This window comes from Colias croceus, chromosome 10, assembly GCF_905220415.1.
Source record: "Colias croceus chromosome 10, ilColCroc2.1".
In the NCBI taxonomy this organism is placed as follows: domain Eukaryota; kingdom Metazoa; phylum Arthropoda; class Insecta; order Lepidoptera; family Pieridae; genus Colias; species Colias croceus.
In genome coordinates this window covers 2,785,753-2,803,520 of record NC_059546.1, presented here as the reverse complement: position 1 = coordinate 2,803,520, position 17,768 = coordinate 2,785,753, and the positions used below count along the sequence as shown (strand labels likewise).

Genomic DNA, 17,768 nt, shown 5'->3' with positions numbered 1-17,768 from the left:
AGCACGTGGTGTCATTGTGAGCAATACTGAAGCTTTACTGGAGATACTAAATAAGTAGTTAGGTAGGTAAAATAATATTGCAAACTCCATGATTCATATTATAAAAGTGGCTAGTAAAGTGTGTTATCGCTTGGTGCTCCGAAGGTTCCGTACTGTAGGGAAATACGTTTAATTTGAGATAATATTATGTTGTAGCAAATTGGAGGATAAGGAAAAATTCAAGTGCCTACGAATGTACATAAAATGTTGATTCACAATTAATTATTATCATCATAATGAAGTTAATTTTAACGTAGGCGTCACTAATCATTAGATTTTTGTTATTAAAATAGACGTAGGACCCTAATTAATATAATAATTATATGATGACGTAAGCTATCGAGTTCAATATATTATATATCTAATTTTAAGTAGGTAAACCACAGGATAGAAGAACAATACAACTATTTTCCTTACATATCGAATGCAAGCAGACGGACAATATAATTCCTACACAAATACAAAAGAGCATGTACCTGCAATAGTAGATGCAACTAGGTATGAGGATATAATATAAGATCGTAGATATCCGACTATTACTTGAAGACATAATATGATCTAATTGTATCAATTTTATTATGAAGGAAAATATTTATAGACTGTAGCAAATGCTTAAATTTAAACAGCTTAGATTGAGTACAACGGATATTTCTTCAAGTTTTATTCGAAACCAAAGTTCCTTCAATTTTATTTATATGACACTGAAATAAGAGAAACAAGAGTTTATTTGCAATAATAATTAATTAACATCGCGTTACTTGGAGATTCACACGATTGAGCACACGAAGCAAGTGAAAGGCATTAGATGTAGTGAGTTGGAAGGTCTGCAGATAACCGCACATATCTATTGTTCATTTAAAAGGATTGTTTTAAGGCAAGTAATAAGTATATTATAATCAATTTTGTCATTATTCTAATATCCTTATGGAAGAACATTTTATATTTTAGTGTAGGTAGGAGGTAAAATATCTTGTGTCGTAATTTTGTGACAACCTACTACCTATGAGTATAGAGTAGGTAGGTATTTAAATAGCATTATCAATAATTACCTACTTATACATTGTTTTACTCTTTCAAGTAAAACCTAAAATGTTAATTACATTTTCAAGTAAAACCTAAAATGTTAATTACATTTTCAAGTAAAACCTAAAATGTTAATATTTTACTATCGCTGTGTACCTAAATAAAGCACAAACCAAATTTCCTAACATTTAATTTTAATTATGTATGTGTTTTTTTATCAGCTTTATCAGTACACTGAACGCCGGGTTTATTTCTGTCTCGTTTGCTAACATGATAACAAAACTGTGACCATTCCAGGCATTGAATCAATATGGTGTTGAAACTATATGCTGTGTCTGATGGTCCACCATCGCTGTCAGTGCGGCAGGCACTAGCTGCACTGGACATACCATTTGAACTGAAAGACACAAATTTTGGAGCTGGCGAACATATGGCAGAGGAATATGCGAAGGTATCTTTATAATTGCCGATTCTTCTCCGTAGAAACTGCTTACGTGGTAATTGGTAAAACTATGTTATGGCTTCAAAAAGTGCTTCTAGAAGTCTTATTATTAGGAGTAGATTTAGAAGAGCTGCTATAAGCTTATTTATTAGAATTTAGAACAATTAATGGTGAAATTGAAATTGATAGAAATGTAACTTCGCCATAAAATGTATCTAACTAGAGGGAGGAGATGCTAACTCCTAACAAACTGTTAGATCTAATTTATTTTTTGTTAAATCTTTATAATACGAGTATTTGAACCACTCACAAATATTTAATACTAGCTGTTGGTCTTAGCGTGATGATATATAGCCTATAGCCTTTCTCGATAAGTGAGAAGTAACACTGAAAGAATTTTTCTAATCGGACCAGTAGTTCCTGAGATTATATTGATTATTACTGCGTTCAAACAAACAAACTCTTCAGCTTTATAATATGTATTAGTATAGTTAACTACTTCAGATAATTTTGTGCTTCTGGATCAAGTAAGGAACCCATAAAACGTGTTTCAGATGAATCCACAGAAAGAAATTCCTGTTCTGGACGACGACGGCTTCTACTTGAGTGAAAGTAACGCAATTTTACAATACCTGTGTGATAAATATCAACCTCAATCTGAATTGTATCCAAAAGACCCGAAAGCAAGGTACATAATATTTGAATATTACCTACATATTATTTTCAAAGTCAAGGTCTGAATACACATGAAGTTATGGATAATAACAAAGAAACACCAAAGTAATGATTGCCAAGTACAAAGCGTTAATTTTTAACAAAATATTATCTTTTTCTGTGTACCTATGGAAGTAATAAAGACTGCAGGAATAAAGAGATAATCTCAAGCGTAATTATCAGACAATCGTTTATTTGCGATTGCGAAAATAATAATTATTATAACAATTATTAGCCTATTAGTTTTTTTTAAATATTTTACATTTTCATTTTCAACAGGGCGATCGTAAATCATCGGTTATGTTTCAACTTATCAACGTACTACGCAAACATATCGGCATATACAGTGAGTTTATCATATTTTTTTAATTATAATGTCGAATGCAATTAATTTTGAAGTACCTACGTAGTTACCTATGAAATATATAATGAAAAAATGTCATCCCCTCATATCTCCTATTTCATGCATAGAATAGTGCAAGGACTAGAACTGCATAGAGTAATTTATTTTCAGATGGCGCCAATATTTTTTGACTACCAGCGAACAGATTTGGGCCTGAAGAAGGTTCATATCGCTCTTGATGTTTTCGAAACATATTTACAGCGATTGGGAACCAAATATGCTGCAGCAAATCAGCTCACCATTGCTGATTTTCAACTAATTAATTCCACTATGACTTTGGAAGCTATTGATTTCGATTTCTCCAAGTATCAAAAGGTATGTGTTACACTGTAGTTGATACCGTCATAACGATTTTTCACCGATTAGAAATAAAATAAAATATATTTGTTAGGTCCCAAAAATATCATCTAAAATTTTTCAATATTTTCAAAGCTATTGAAAACTTATGAACAAGTACATAACTAACTAGGTAACTATAAGAATAAATAAAACAAAAGCATTTTACTGAATATAATATTTGGATCATTTATTATTAACATTTTTACAGATTCATAAATGGTATAATACTTTTAAACAAGAGTATCCAGCATTGTGGAAAATCTCGGAAGATGCCATGAAGGAAATACAACATTTCGCGGCAAACCCACCAGATCTATCCCACCTTAACCATCCTATCCATCCAATAAGGAAAATAAATAAGTAGAAACCAAGTTTAGTATTAATTGAAAAGCCTACGTACATAAGACTTAATATATCACAATAAAATATAAAAACAGTTCAATCTTCAAGAGTTTTTTGTCCAAATTTAGCCAGATCCGGAGACACATCTCTTCATATACCCTAAGCATGAGTAAGTGCAACAGTCCGAATGATAGGTGCACTGGAAAATACAAATAGACATAAAATTATCAATTTAACTCACTACACTGTATAAAAGTATTATAATATGTATATTATATCGAAATTAAACCACAATAGGTAAGTATACAGCAACATAATAATTATCATCTTATCGAAACTTCTAAATATTAAATTTACTAAAAATTCAAAACAGAAACAGATGATTTAATTAAAATTTGTAAAAAAATCGTGAAATTAAAACATTTATTTTATACTATGTAAAAATAATAATTCATTTCAATTTGATTGTGTGTGCAAAACCTAATGGCAATATATACTCTGTGGAAGACGCTTCAATATCTTTGTTTTTAATTATTAATCTGTGGAATACCGCTTTTGGCTTTCTTGACTCAACCGACGCCATTATTGTGAAACGTTAACTACAATGCTTAATAATTCCTAATGGGTAAAAAAAGCTACTTACAAATTCACCAATTTGGGCACATTTTGCTTCGGCACCAGCAAATACTGGCGGAACTTTTACTTCATTGCTCTCGATTCCAATGTCTGACAAATCCTTTGTTTTAAAACCTTGATCATTGTTTGGACCCTTTATAAGGCGTCCACTCACGCACGCAATAATAAGAACACACAAAAATACTACACGAGACATCGTTGTGACTATGGTTGTGACTGAGACTAGTAAGTAATAGGCAATATAAAAAAAAAATCTGATTTATAGTAAATGGTTTGTTTACGATGAGCATACCTCACATACCCGCATATGCCTAGAATAATTGATAAGATTACACAAAGACTAACCACAGGCTGTACTAAACAATAACAAATTGACTTTCCTCATGCAATAAATGCTAACATAAGAATTTTATAACTAACATCGTAGTCAAATTGTGGATTTTATGTTGAGGCATTTTCAAAATAACTGAACAAAGGTATTCAGATTTTTGTAGTAAAATGTATGGAATAAACTAAACGTGTAGTTATGGAAATTATTTGAATTTATTTAAAATACCGTACATTTAATCTAAACAGACCAAATCATGTTAGGTTAACTAACACAGCATCTACTATAAACTGCTTTATAAAAACGAAATCCATATTATAAATGCGAAAGTAACTCTGTCTGTCCGTCTGTTACTCAATCACGCCTTAACTACTGAAGCTATTTGCATGAAATTTGGTATAGAGATATTTTGATACCCGAGAAAGGACATAGGCTACTTTTTACCCAGGGAAATAGGATAGGTTTTATCCCGGCAATCCCACGGGAACGGGAACTATGCGGGTTTTTCTTTGACTGCGCGGGCGACGCCCGCGAAAAAATGTTACACTAAATTTTTTTCCAACCCCGCGCCGTTAAAGAAGTTTCACTACAAGAATAAAAAAGAAAGCGAAAAAATTATATTAATATTGAACATGCTGTATCTGAACTTGTAATAGATAATTTCTTTCTATCAATTAACCTCATTTCGTTTTGCAATACTTTTGTTTCCAACATAATAACAAATAAGTAACTACTTACTGATTTCTATTTCGATGACTAACATATTATTTGCTTACGCTTAGTAATCAAAATGTGCAAACGTACTTACTTACTTAACCATATCAATTATCATCATAACACATTATAATATTATCTCGGTCAACAAATTGAAGCCTTTTCAGTATTTTGCGAAGTTAATATGTACATATTACTAAATTTTTAAAAGTTTTAATGTATTTTTTAAGTCAGAGAGCAAGTAAATGGGCCACCTGATGTGTGGTCACCACCGCCCATAAACAATAGTAAGTAAGACTAGTCTCTATAGTGGTGTTTTATTTATCATTTTCAGGTGCTTTGCCAACCTTTATAGATCAAAATTCTTAATATGTTATGTTATCCATATATCTGTACAGCTTCGTATAACAATATTTAATTAATGAAGAAATTTATTAACTGTAGACGTAAAATTTTTGCAAATTTGTATGCTTTTTTCACATATATATATAATATGACTACTTCACTATAAAATGAATCTAGCACAGCAGTAAAAGGATTTAAATAAAAAAAAAAGGTTTGCATAAAAAAATATTTTATCATCGAAATTTTTAAGTTTTAAATTTACATTCCAAATGGATTGATATTTCCTAATCCAAATGGAGAGCTTTGAGGTTTTTTGGTCTTTGGTTTCTGATTTAGAATGCCCAAGCCCTGATTGACGAGTGGAATGTTTCCAGTCTGGTCTACTTGCATCGCAATGGGTTGGAGTAACGTAGGCAACTTCAGGATATCACCGAAGAAATTCTTACAAAGTGCGTCAGATAGCCTATCAGCTATATTTCCCCATAGACCTATTTGGCAAAACCTGAAAATATTTAAATGGTTAAATTATGTTAAAATCACTGAGAAATGTAAATGCTATATTGATAAGCTAAATTATTTGGATTCTAAGTTCATTCAATGATTATTTCAGCGAAACCACGATATTTAAGAAATATTTTTACCTAAAGTTTTTATCCAGTGACATTGTTTCCCCGATCTTCAAGTACTGTTCTCCTTCAGGCGCCATTGAAAATGGAAGGAAATCAAAAATCTTGTTGTCCTTTGTGTCATTTGCTTTCAAGTTTCTTGCGAATTGTGCAAACAGTCCCACGAAGCATTTTCGCACTTCAGCATCCGTTTGTGAAACCTTTTGTCCTAAGGACCTGCCATTTTCATCTAGAGGCTCAAACAGATAGGCTAATTCATCGCCGTGGGCTGGGCCTTTGGCTTTTTGTGGCTTGTTAGTTACAGGCTCATCTCCATCCTCTGCAAGGTAAAAATTTTACATATAAATAAGAATTCGACCAAAAGTGGATGAAACATATGTCAGATAAGCTTTTAAAATGGATCTTTTAATAAATAATTCTATTAACTGTACACGTTCGTATCCATTTAAACCTCTAAAAAGTAATTTATCACAGAAAATACTTATAGATCATTTGTAACCTGTTGCCGTAGACTCTAGGTGTAGCTGCTAGCAGAAAATATTGATAATATATATCCAAATTTAACTCAGGAAAACAATTGAATAAGAGATTTTTTTTAAATAGGTAGTCCCTTTTGGCTAGGTACTCGCTAAAATTTACACCAGAATACTTTCATGGGGAAGCGGTGATAAATATAAAAAAGCCTCAGGTAGCTAAAACTTACGAGTTAGAGCGATGCCAGGTACAAAATGCGATCCCTTGCTCAAATTGCCGACATGCTCGAAGCTGTACATGAGTGCCGGTGCACCAGCCTTCCATTCCTTGACACTTTGGTATGCAGGGAAGTTGAAAAGAGCGTCACCTGTTGATAAATTATACCTTAAAACTTATTATTTTTTCAGAAAAACAACCTTCGAGAATAGATTAATATTTAATATTTTTGTCAGTTTTTTTTTGCCAGCCACTTCGCCCAGGCTTTGCTGTGGTTTAAACCGGCATTAAACCTTATGTTACCTGTTAAAGTTTTTAATAATAAAATAATTTTTAAGGTCGAACAAGTAGCTTATGAGTTGAATCGTAACAAACAAAATAAAAAACTTCCATCTTTATAGCACTTCCGCCCGCGGCTTCGCCCGCGTTTTCAAAGAAAAACCCGCATAGTTCATGTTCCCGTGGGATTTCCGGGATAAAACTTATCCTATGTGTTAATCCAGGTTACCTTCTATATGTGTGCTAAATTTCATTGTAACCGGTTCAGTAGCATTTGCGTGAAAGAGTAACAAACACACACACATCCTCACAAACTTTCGCATTTATAATATTAGTAGGATAGGAAGGATATTTTTCAAAAATTGTGTGCGAAATACGAATTGAATAGGTATTCAAAAAAATCTACTATCAGTATATTTTGAATATCAAAAACTTAATATAAGCATGATAAAAATTCTAAACGTGCTTTTACAAATATTTTAAGTCGAGGTACCTACTCGAGAAATATTTAAATAACAATGGGTCGTAAAAGGGTCCGTACCCCAATTCGAGCCCCTTTCCGACCCCTATTTGGGACCCTTCCCAATTGAATATAGAATAACCTGTCAGAATAACAATCGCGCGTAACGTAACAATATAGCTGTCCGTTATTATTAGAAATTGTCTGCATAAATACATTACTAAATTTTATAATTTTTTACTTAAGAAGTTGCATTTTGGTAAAAATAATAATTATTTATGCTCATTTGCTTTTATTTTTTTAAGTTTAAAAAATTTGGTAGGTATGTCCTACCTAAGTATTAATTTTTAAAATTTTGTCCATTCTCGTCAATAAACTGAAAACGTACCTATTGTATTGTTATTGTAGGATGAATGAATACACAAGGTCGGAGTATGTTGTGGAATATATTATAGTCGTTAGATGTCCTTACTAAGTGTTACTAACGGTAACGACCGTCTCCGATACAGTTTTCGTCTAAATCTCCCGTTTTTTAACATACGTTATTTCACACACCACTTAAATTATCAATACATATAATAAAATTCTAGAAAAGCGGTGTCTGTACAATGAAAATATGGAAAAAAAAATTAGCAGGTATTATTACTAAATCGATCCCAAACCCAAAACTGTAGTTAAAAAATTTTTTGTCTGTTTGTCTGTTTGTCTGTTTGTCTGTATGTTCGTGCACGCTAATCTCAGAAACGGCTTATCCGATTTAGATGCGGTTTTCACTAATATATTGGAGTAATCTTCATTTAACATTTAGTGTTTATTTCATGTCAATCGGTTCGTAAACAAAAAAGTTATGAACATTTAAGTATTCACGGCGAACATTTGCTAAGGCATTCTATTTATTGTAGACTGTACAGTGTACGATATAAGTTATCTCTTACAGTTATTCCTATAAATGTCCAGGTGATCATATCGAAAGTCCCCAAGGGGAGTGGGGTAAGCTGAAGTAGTAGGGGGGAAGGGGTCAAATTAGAATTATGTTTTTTTCTAGGTAAATTTTATACATAAAATGTCCTTTAAATTATGTCCTATTATATTTTTAACTCCCGACGCAAAAAGATGGGTGATGAGTGTTTGACAACTATATGTGTATAATATATGTTTGTGCTACCGTAGCTCGCTAACAGGTAATCCGAATTTGATGCGGTTTTTTTTGTTAGGCAGAATATTTTCAGACGCTGGTGCTGGTTCTTAGATAAAGTGTATCAAAATAGGTTCATCCATTTATTATATCTAGGTATATAGGGGTCAAAGTGAAATGAAAGTGAACGACCAAATGAAAGTAACAATAAGTGAAATTCTATCAAAATCGGTTCATCCATTTATTTGATATAGGTATAAAAGTGGTAATAAAAAAATGAATTTTGTCAAATATACTCAAGTGACATATCAAATGAAAGGGCATGACGTGTAAAGTATAATTAGACATATTTAATCAAAATCGGTTCATCCATTTATTATACCTATATATGGGTAAAAGTGGGAATGAAAAAAACGAATATTGTCAAATATATCAAATGAAAGTGCATAACGGGTGAAGTACAGTTAGTTATATTTTTATCCAATTCGGTTAATCCATTTAATAGATTACAGCGGTAAAAGTGGAAATGAACAATAATCGAATGTGGTCAAATAATATACTCAAGCGGGGCATATGAAAGGGCAAAGTGTGAATTACAATTAGTCATATTTTATCGAAGTCGGTTCATCCGTTTATTACATTTAGGGCACTTTAGGGGCGACAGTGGGTATAAATAAACCAAATGGAGCATCAAACGACAGGATATGACGTGTACAATGTACATATAGGTACAATTAGATATGGTTTACATCAAAATCGGTTCTGCTATTTACTAGGGGTGGAAAGGAAAGGGTTGAAAGTCTGTGAAAGAAGAGGAGATATGGGAGCGAGAGGATAGCCACACCCTGGAAATTTTGAACTCTACTCAAAGCCACATAGGCCTAGCCCTTTTTTTTGGAATTGGAATTTGGAATTTTTTTTTCCTAAATATACCACTTCTTTTGCCACTGTGGTCCATTACAATTTGGGCACGGTTACGGCCCAAATCAATATGATGTAGGAATGTAATATGGAGGTACATTTGATAGGTCGGTCTCGCTCACTTGAAAATATTACATGAAAATAAGAAACCGAAGTTTAAAAATTTAAAAATTAAAAAAAAATCCCAAAGCAACAAAGATAAAGGAATAAATCATTTTTCAAACTTCCCGACGATCTTAAAAATTAAGTTCCATTATAAAAAAAAATATTTATAGAGGTATATATGATATTATCTATATTATGATAATGTTGGCATGGCAGCCCCGACGACTTTGTTTTTTTTTTATAAATATTTAAAATGGTATTTATTTTTAAAGATCGTCGGGAAGTTTGTGAAATTATTTATTCCTTTTTCTATGCACTTTTCTTCGTTGCGTTGGGTTTTTTTTTATTTAACTTTTATTGCACGGTCTAAACGGTTTAGTTACTACAGGCGTGAGACAGGAAAGATCTGATTTGGATTTGGTGCTGGATTTGATAAAAACTGAGTATCGATTAAGCTGATCAGTTGCTGCACGATACATTGTTAATAACATCCATACAAGGAAGGAAGAAATTTGCTCGCCTCCCCCCTGGTGCTTAAAAATAATATGACATAATTTAAAAGAAATACATAGAAAATTAATTAGGCATTTTTTTTTTATTTTTAAGCTCAGTTCGTTAATAAATTTTACTATCAGTTCTTTTAATTATTTATGGTAGTACGTGTTTACTCAATAATTAAGTTAATTAGTAACTACTATGCAGTCACTATTCCACGCGGACGAAGTCGCGGGCACAGCTAGTTCTTAATATTTTTTAACTGACCTGTAGCTTCAGCAATCTCAGTTAACCCGTCAATAGTGTCCAGTGACTTATCAAACAAAACTTGATAATAATCAGGCAATGGAAGTACACTTTGCACTCCAGCCAATTTGAGAGGGTTCAGCGCTTGTACCTCTTGCAGTGTGTTCTTGAGACCTCCTATAATATCCTTCTTTATAAAGTCTTGGACAGATGATAGTTGGTCAGTGAGGAACTTCCCGTATTTTCCTGTAAGTGTTTTCAATTGTTAATTTTAGAAGGTAAAAGCGGTGCGGTGCTCCTTAGCTTCCAGATACGTAATTGTACCTACTAATTATTCATTTTAATTTAAATTGCTTAAAACAATTATATGCATTTATCTAGACGGTGAGCCTTTGTTTTTAAATATATAAAAAACATTTATTAAATGAGGAATTTTTATTTTTAAAGAAAAATAAGGCAAATTGAAGGAAAAAATCTTGCAATTTTTGTAAAATTTTTTTGAAGGACCAAGTATAATTACCAAAAACAGCTCTCGATGTTTCAGCTGACGTGACACCAGTCAGCATGGGACCAACTTGGTGCTTATTCTTTAGAGCTGCACCTGGGTACTCTTGCACAAAGGTTGGGAGACCACGATAGTCCTCTTTGCCTTCTACACGAACACCCGAACCTATACAATTGTATCGATAAATTAATGAATAGGTAAGCCAGTTAATTGGGTATTTTGTGAATACATACTTTAGATTTTTAATTTGGATTAGAATGGTGTGTGCTTAGTTATGTGTATTCCACATTCCACAAGTCTTTACTTATTCTTACCTGACCTTCCAGATATTTCGTCCAAGAATGCTTGTGTATCGGGCAAACTCATAGTAATTTCTTGGTCAGCCTGCAACAAATTAATGTCTTAGCGCTATAATTATAATCATTTTTAAGGTTTTTCTATTAAAAGGATATTTACTCGTATTTATCGCTCCTACTAACTAGGTGCTATCCTTCCCTGTATTAGCCATAAACATAAATATCTTAGAGAAAATAAGGTAATCGTACCTTCTTAAAGCGGTGAATTATTATCATTAAACATCAATAGCATTGTTATTTCCACTTACCTGAATAATCTTCTCATACGGTAACTTCCTGAGACACATGACGAGTCTTTCAGCGGGCTCTGGTGGACAACCAGTACGTTTCGCTAGCTCCTCCGCGTGCTTCTTGGGGTCAGATTTAATGGCGCCTGTTAATAAAAGCGTTGATTATTGTTTCTGCTGAATCTAATGGTATTTTTTTAAATAGATACTAGATAGTAGTAGTGCCTAGTGTAAATATACACTGGATTTTTACGATCTTATAATTAAATAAAAACAGTGAAATAAGTAAAGTAGTGATCAAAAAATAAATAAATGCTGGAATGGCAGAAACACGCAGAATATAAATATTATTTTATTTGGAAGACGTCAATCTTTTTTAATCCTATTCAAGCTTAATACCAACCATTATATACGCAATTTTTTTGAGCACAATATCGCTTTATAATCTAAGTTAGCTACCATTTATAAAATTACAGAAGTACAGAAGAAACTGCAGTATAAACCTACATTCCTGGTACATTACCTGGTGAAAGAGGAGCTCCAGACAAAGCAGCTACGCCTGTAGCTGCTCGACCCTCCCTTGGAGTCTCTGATGATAAGCCCAGGAGTGATGCAGCCCTACCACCAGTGCCTTGCCCCATAACTACCATTCGGGAGCGATCACCACCAAAGAATTCTATGTAATCATTTATCTGCAATTGTAAATTTGAACTGTCGTTATTGACCGAAGTTTTAACTTTTACAACCCTAACAACTATTTTTATACCAATAAATATGTTTTATGTTGAAAAAAATAAGAAAATTCAAGTACTTAATAATTATTCCTTACCCACGTCATAGCAGCGCGAAGGTCGAAAATACCAGTATTACCAGATGCATCTCTTTGTCCAGTACTTAGGAACCCTAGGGACCCTAAGCGATATTGAGCTGTGACTAGAATTGTGTCTTGTTGAACAAAGTGTTGACCCTGAAAACCAAACAAATCGTTCTGTCAAAGAAAGAAACGAAGTCACAGAAATTGAAATGATTACTTAGCATACACATTTTTTAGTTTTATTCTATAGTATTGCCTTTGGCTTGAAAGCAATTCTAATCAACCTATATAAACAAATAATTAAAATAAAGAAATCTTACCCCATAAGGCGAAATAGATCCTGTTTTATAGTTTCCGCCATGGACAAAAAATATCACCGGACAACCTGCAACAGACCAAACCATTTATATTCAAATTGATAAAATATTTCATTGTCCTTCTTAAAAGAAATTATTAGCTACATAATGGATTAATAATACAGGGATTGGAGCGTGGATTCTAGGTGCTATAATGATCTGTAAAAAATAATTTAATCATGAACCTTACCTTGTTCCTCTCCAGGCATTTTCGGCGCAAAAACGTTAAGGCACAAACAGTCTTCATTCCCAATGATCCTTCCAGAGCCCCTTGGGTCCATCTGAGGACACGGCGGACAATTGCTTGTAGCATTGATCTCACCAGCAAGATACCTTCTAACCGGTCGTTGGAACCGCCTAGGGCCAACGGGAGGTTCTGCATATCTAAAAAAAGTTATAGCTGTTTTATTACTTACTAGCTGTGCCGCGCGGTTTCACCCGCGTGGCTCATCATTCATTGAACGAGGCACTACACAAAATATGGAGCCCAGACACCTAATAAAGATTTCGCTGAGTTTCATTTTTCTGGAGCCTGTGCTTTCCCGATACAGTGCATTAATAAGCATATAAATGACCTAGTGAAGGTTTAGATGTTTCAAAGGCATTAACTTCCACAAAAAATTCTGGACACATGCTGTTTAATATATGACGATGGTGACAGAAGTTAAAATTTTTTAGTTCAAAGTGATAATATAAATTCTAAATAAAAAATCGCATATCTATAGTAGGTCCAAATATAGTAAAAGGTTTTAGATATGCGAACAAACTCCGAGCAGCGGAAATGATTAACTATCAGTGCTTCCGTTTAAATCTAATAATTTGTGAAAAAATATCATAACTGTTTGTATATTTAAACAGATTGTTTAATTTAAAACCAGCGTAATAACTGTTTAGTTATTTTTATTCCCTATTCACATTGTTTTTAAGTAGGAACAGAATTAGATTATTTTAATCGTTATTTTATAATGTTTTAGATTATTGTATCTTCAATATCAATATGTCGTGGTCATATCGTAGATTTGATCATTTCATGATATGAGTGGCCATTTCACGAAATGGTCGCATATCGTGAAATGGCCAACATAGTTTGATCAGATCGTTAAATCGTCAACGTTTCACGATTTGGTCATCCACATTTGGCCAGATCGTATAAAATATAAAGAGTCCATAAAATATTAAAAAATTTCAGAATAACTATATTCTAAAAACTTGTTTAATGTCATTTAAGTTAGTGCCGCGGCAGCGGCCGGCGAATGCCAGAAGCGAACCGTTTTTGCAATAGAAAACAATTAAGTTAGGTTAGGTTACACTTTGATAAACAACGCACGAGCCGAGCGAGCAAAGCGAGCGTGCCGCGGCAGCGGCCGGCGAGTGCCAGAAGCGGATCGCTTTTTAAAAAACAAACAATTATAATAATATAGTAGTAGTTTCTTAAATTATTTTATTTAAGTCGCATTTTTTCTTAAATACATATAAGATATCCACATTTTCCATAGTACTCGTACCTCTTCGTCGTAAATTCTTTGCTATGACTTTCTTCATAATATTGTTATTAAACGAATTATGAAGTTTTTAACTGCGAATAATTTAATTTTCGCCAGCGGCCGCCATCTTATCACATAAACACAGAGCTTGCAGCGCCTCTACCAACGATTAATGTAACTATTTTACGATATGATCAAATAATTTTGGTCATTTCATGAAAAAACCGTGCGTTAATTGGCCATATCGTGAAACGATTTCTTATCATTGATCTGCCCAAACCACATCATGATGTGGCCAAACTAAATTGGCCATTTCACGATATGCGACCATTTCGTGAAATGGCCACTCATATCATGAAATGATCAAATCTACGATATGACCACGACAAATACATTATAATTCAATGTCTTCATTTTAAAGACACGAGCTACTCACTCTCCTAATGAAAAAGTATGACTACAAACGGAAACTAGAAAAACCAATCTTCATTGAAACTCCACCGCTTTAACCGTTTCAATTTAATAAAATCTAGAATTAAAAGACAAAAGTTATCTAATAGACCGGACTCTCAGTGGAGTTTCGTTTGCAAAAATAGCGGACCTAAATCTGACTTCTGATATATATATTGTATAGATCTCAGACATCCTATAGACAGATGTTGCCAACCAGTTTTGTGGTCCCCCTCCCCCCACCCCGGTAATTAAATATGGCATACAAAGAAAAAAATAAAAATTTCCAAAACATGTCGTGTGTGGTATCAAATGAAAGAGCTTATCGAGTAGATCACGAATATATAGCATACTATAACATTTCTTACACTTTCTCTAAGATTTTTTAGAAAATTTACGAAAATGCTCCATTTTTGAGTTAACTTTAAACCACTTAGATTGAAAACTCATGAATATATTTTTTAAATTATTATTTTAAATAATTAACAATAGTCCATTGTTTACGATTCAATAGTTCCTACAGTGAAATAGTTGCATGGGGGAGTGGGGGGAGAATTCAAAGATGGCGAGTATATTTTCAAGTTTATGCCAGAAATAAAGGCCTAATACAAAAATATCGGTGTCAGGGCTTAGAATAATTATCTCTGCACTGTCGTTGTGTTTGACAGAATGAAACATATGGCAGAACATTCTTGAATCAGCCTCTGTGTGATGAAAGTTGCGCCTTGCAATTTAAAACATTTTGTGGGGTCATCAAATCCACCACATACATATAAATATTATATACGAACTATTGAATCGTAAACAATGGACTATTGTTAATTATTTAAAATAAGAATTTAAAAAATATATTCATGAGTTTTCAATCTATAGTGGTTTAAAGTTAACTCAAAAATGGAGCATTTTCGTAAATTTTCTAAAAAATCTTAGAGAAAGTGTAAGAAATGTTATAGTATGCTATATATTCGTGATCTACTCAATAATTTCTTTCATTTGATACCACACACGACATGTTTTGGAAATTTTTATTTTTTTCTTTGTATGCCATAATATTTAATTACCGGGGTGAGGGAGGGGGACCACAAAACTGGTTGGCAACATCTGTCTATAGGATGTCTGGGATCTATACAATATAATTATATCAGAAGTCAGATTTAGGTTCGCTGTTTTTGCAAACGAACATCTCCTTGGAGCCTGCTCTATAAACTATTCATAAAAAATCTATCATACACAACTATTTTCTACATAATACACCTAACTATTATAACATAGGACTTAGTAAATCTTGTCTTTTCCGCGTGCAATCAAACTGTTATCACTGTGGTTATCACTCATGTTCGGTGGAACCTCACGAAGAAGCTAAGTGCTGCAAATTATAATAGTACCTAAGTATAATTAAATACTAATGCCTGCAGCCTGTCAATACTATACTACTACCTACTATTATAATTTTGATTTTGAGTGAGGTGCTTATTTACTTATCTTTAACATTATTGGAAAAGTAGCTGAAGGTGGCTTCGTGAACGGAGGAAGTTCCCATAGAGATGAGATATTTCATCGCGCTAGCCTACATTCGTCTCTACCCTTTAACTATTACAAACGATGAGAGAGAAAGATTTGGTACAAAATAAGTAAGGCACGAAGAAGAAGCGTTAGTAAGTATTGGTAAGGATAGCATTACTGATACCCAATTCCGTTAAATATATTTTTTACCATATCATAAGAACCTATTGGACTTTCCAGTACTAAAGAACCTCTAGCCTCTTTTAAGATTTACTTTCAATTGAATTTAGAACTAATTATCAATGATGGTTAAATTAGTTAATGATTAAAAATACCTGATACCACTAAACGTGTAATAACCGAGTCGATCGTCCTTATTCCCCTCGATCCTTGCGCTGAAGCCATGGCGCTGTGTGAACACCACTGCAGCATCAGGCTCGGGCGGTGCAGCTGGGTTGCCGCCGACCACCGCCTGCGCAGGCGCAGACAACGCACACACCAGCACGCACAGAAGCCAAGCCATCACTACAGCTTTATCCTTCGCTTGCGGAACTCGCCCACGGCCCACGCAGCTCAATTACATCCCCAAATCTGAGCTTATCATTTGCGTTTACATATCGGAAATTTGAAAGCGAATTTATATATTTCCATACCAAATTTCATGCAAATTGGTTCAGTAGTTTGGGCGTGATTGAGTAACAGACAGACAGACAGAGTTAACTATGGATAGTTATACTTATTAAACTATGGATAGTGCAATGAAACAGGATATGTCTATTTGATTCACGCGCTGAGTTCCCTGAATAATTTAGATCAATATCTTTCTATTTATATTTCAATTTACAATATCAGTAACTACCATAATGTTACCACAGACTAATAATAATATATGTTACGTTTTAAAGAATTAGGAAAAATTTTATCGGACTAAAATCCTCGGACGAATCCAAAGAACCTCTTAACCCTTACATCACGCATCAAGCTGCAGAGCGTAACTCCTTTTTGAGTAGTCGGATAAAAATGATGTGAAATGTGCACAAATTAATACTTACTCTGTGTTATTTAAGTCATTGCTCTCTCATTACTCATGGCTCTGTATTATGTAAACTGCTTTTCTTGGTATTACCACTAAAATGTTTATCCTCCCAGGTGACCTTCTTTTTTCACAAGTCGCAACCATGATTATCTTGAAGGCTCTACAACCATTATGATTTACCTACCTACGTTTTTTGTGTGTGGTAATTAAATTACTTATTTTATTGTTTACTAGCGGTCCGCCCCGGCTTCGCACGTGGTACATATTTCGTAATAAAAGGTAGGCTATTCTTTCTCAGGGTCTAAAGATTGTCTGTGCCAAATTTCATCAAAATCGGTTGAGAGATATATGCGGGAAAGTGTAACAGACAGATAGAGTTTACTTTCGCATTTATAATATTAATAACATAGGGATTTCTCTTTTATAGTTTCATTTGACACACTCATCCCGAAGGTTTATTCAGAAGAATCCGAAATGGAAAAAAATAAACTTAAGACCCTAATATAATTATACCAAATTTTGTAAAAAAAAGCCTTCCCTATTGAAGGCCGAGAGTGAGACAGCACGCTAATTTCTATATGAAAAAAGAGACATACATATCCAGCACTGTACCATCCTTCAATCGAGGGTTTAATTCAATGTAGGCTCCGCAACTCAGTTGTACATTGATGAGTTGTGAACAATTACATCACTAGCCCCCGAAAAAAAGCAGCAATGTACTTAACAGCGCTTTTTTTGAAAGGAGCCTACCTTCT

The 17,768-nt window shown here is 33.5% G+C and overlaps 2 protein-coding genes and 1 long non-coding RNA gene across 5 annotated transcripts; 1 reads left to right on the top strand and 2 right to left on the bottom strand.

Annotated features, from left to right (window-relative positions):
• Window positions 1-787: 787 nt before the first annotated feature.
• On the top strand, window positions 788-12,172 carry LOC123694755 (glutathione S-transferase 1-1). 3 transcript variants are annotated; one of them, XR_006751843.1, is made up of 7 exons: window positions 788-913; window positions 1,360-1,513; window positions 2,059-2,192; window positions 2,498-2,564; window positions 2,733-2,936; window positions 10,827-10,984; window positions 11,847-12,172. XR_006751843.1 is itself a non-coding variant. In XM_045640321.1 (6 exons), the coding sequence occupies exons 2-6, from the start codon at window positions 1,373-1,375 to the stop codon at window positions 11,898-11,900; spliced, it is 600 nt and encodes a 199-aa protein (XP_045496277.1). In that variant the 5' UTR covers window positions 788-913; window positions 1,360-1,372; the 3' UTR covers window positions 11,901-12,172. The 3 variants fall into 3 exon arrangements, 2 of the variants coding, with proteins under 2 accessions (XP_045496277.1, XP_045496276.1); XM_045640321.1 differs by lacking the exon at window positions 10,827-10,984; XM_045640320.1 differs by lacking the exons at window positions 10,827-10,984; window positions 11,847-12,172 and adding an exon at window positions 3,169-3,331.
• LOC123694766 lies at window positions 3,121-4,537 on the bottom strand. Its single transcript, XR_006751851.1, has 2 exons — window positions 3,946-4,537; window positions 3,121-3,501 (listed from the first exon to the last, which is right to left on the bottom strand). It is a non-coding gene; the product is annotated as an uncharacterized LOC123694766 (long non-coding RNA).
• LOC123694739 (liver carboxylesterase 1F) lies at window positions 5,538-16,611 on the bottom strand. Its single transcript, XM_045640289.1, has 12 exons — window positions 16,313-16,611; window positions 12,731-12,924; window positions 12,505-12,569; window positions 12,200-12,337; window positions 11,894-12,062; window positions 11,392-11,516; window positions 11,102-11,171; window positions 10,803-10,952; window positions 10,304-10,528; window positions 6,655-6,792; window positions 5,967-6,270; window positions 5,538-5,827 (listed from the first exon to the last, which is right to left on the bottom strand). Exons 1-12 carry the CDS (start codon window positions 16,498-16,500, stop codon window positions 5,584-5,586), a joined length of 2,010 nt encoding a protein of 669 aa, XP_045496245.1. The 5' UTR covers window positions 16,501-16,611; the 3' UTR covers window positions 5,538-5,583.
• Between the last annotated feature and the right edge of the window lie 1,157 nt (window positions 16,612-17,768).

Coding starts and splice junctions, on each gene's coding strand:
- LOC123694755 (XM_045640320.1), top strand. CDS start 1,373: ATGGTGTTGAAACTATATGCTGTGTCTGATGGTCCACCATCGCTGTCA. Junction 2,193..2,497: donor CCAAAAGACCCGAAAGCAAG/GTACATAATATT, acceptor CATTTTCAACAG/GGCGATCGTAAATCATCGGT. Junction 2,565..2,732: donor CAAACATATCGGCATATACA/GTGAGTTTATCA, acceptor ATTTATTTTCAG/ATGGCGCCAATATTTTTTGA.
- LOC123694739 (XM_045640289.1), bottom strand. CDS start 16,500: ATGGCTTGGCTTCTGTGCGTGCTGGTGTGTGCGTTGTCTGCGCCTGCG. Junction 12,925..16,312: donor TACACGTTTAGTGGTATCAG/GTATTTTTAATC, acceptor AACTTTTTTTAG/ATATGCAGAACCTCCCGTTG. Junction 12,570..12,730: donor AATGCCTGGAGAGGAACAAG/GTAAGGTTCATG, acceptor GGTCTGTTGCAG/GTTGTCCGGTGATATTTTTT.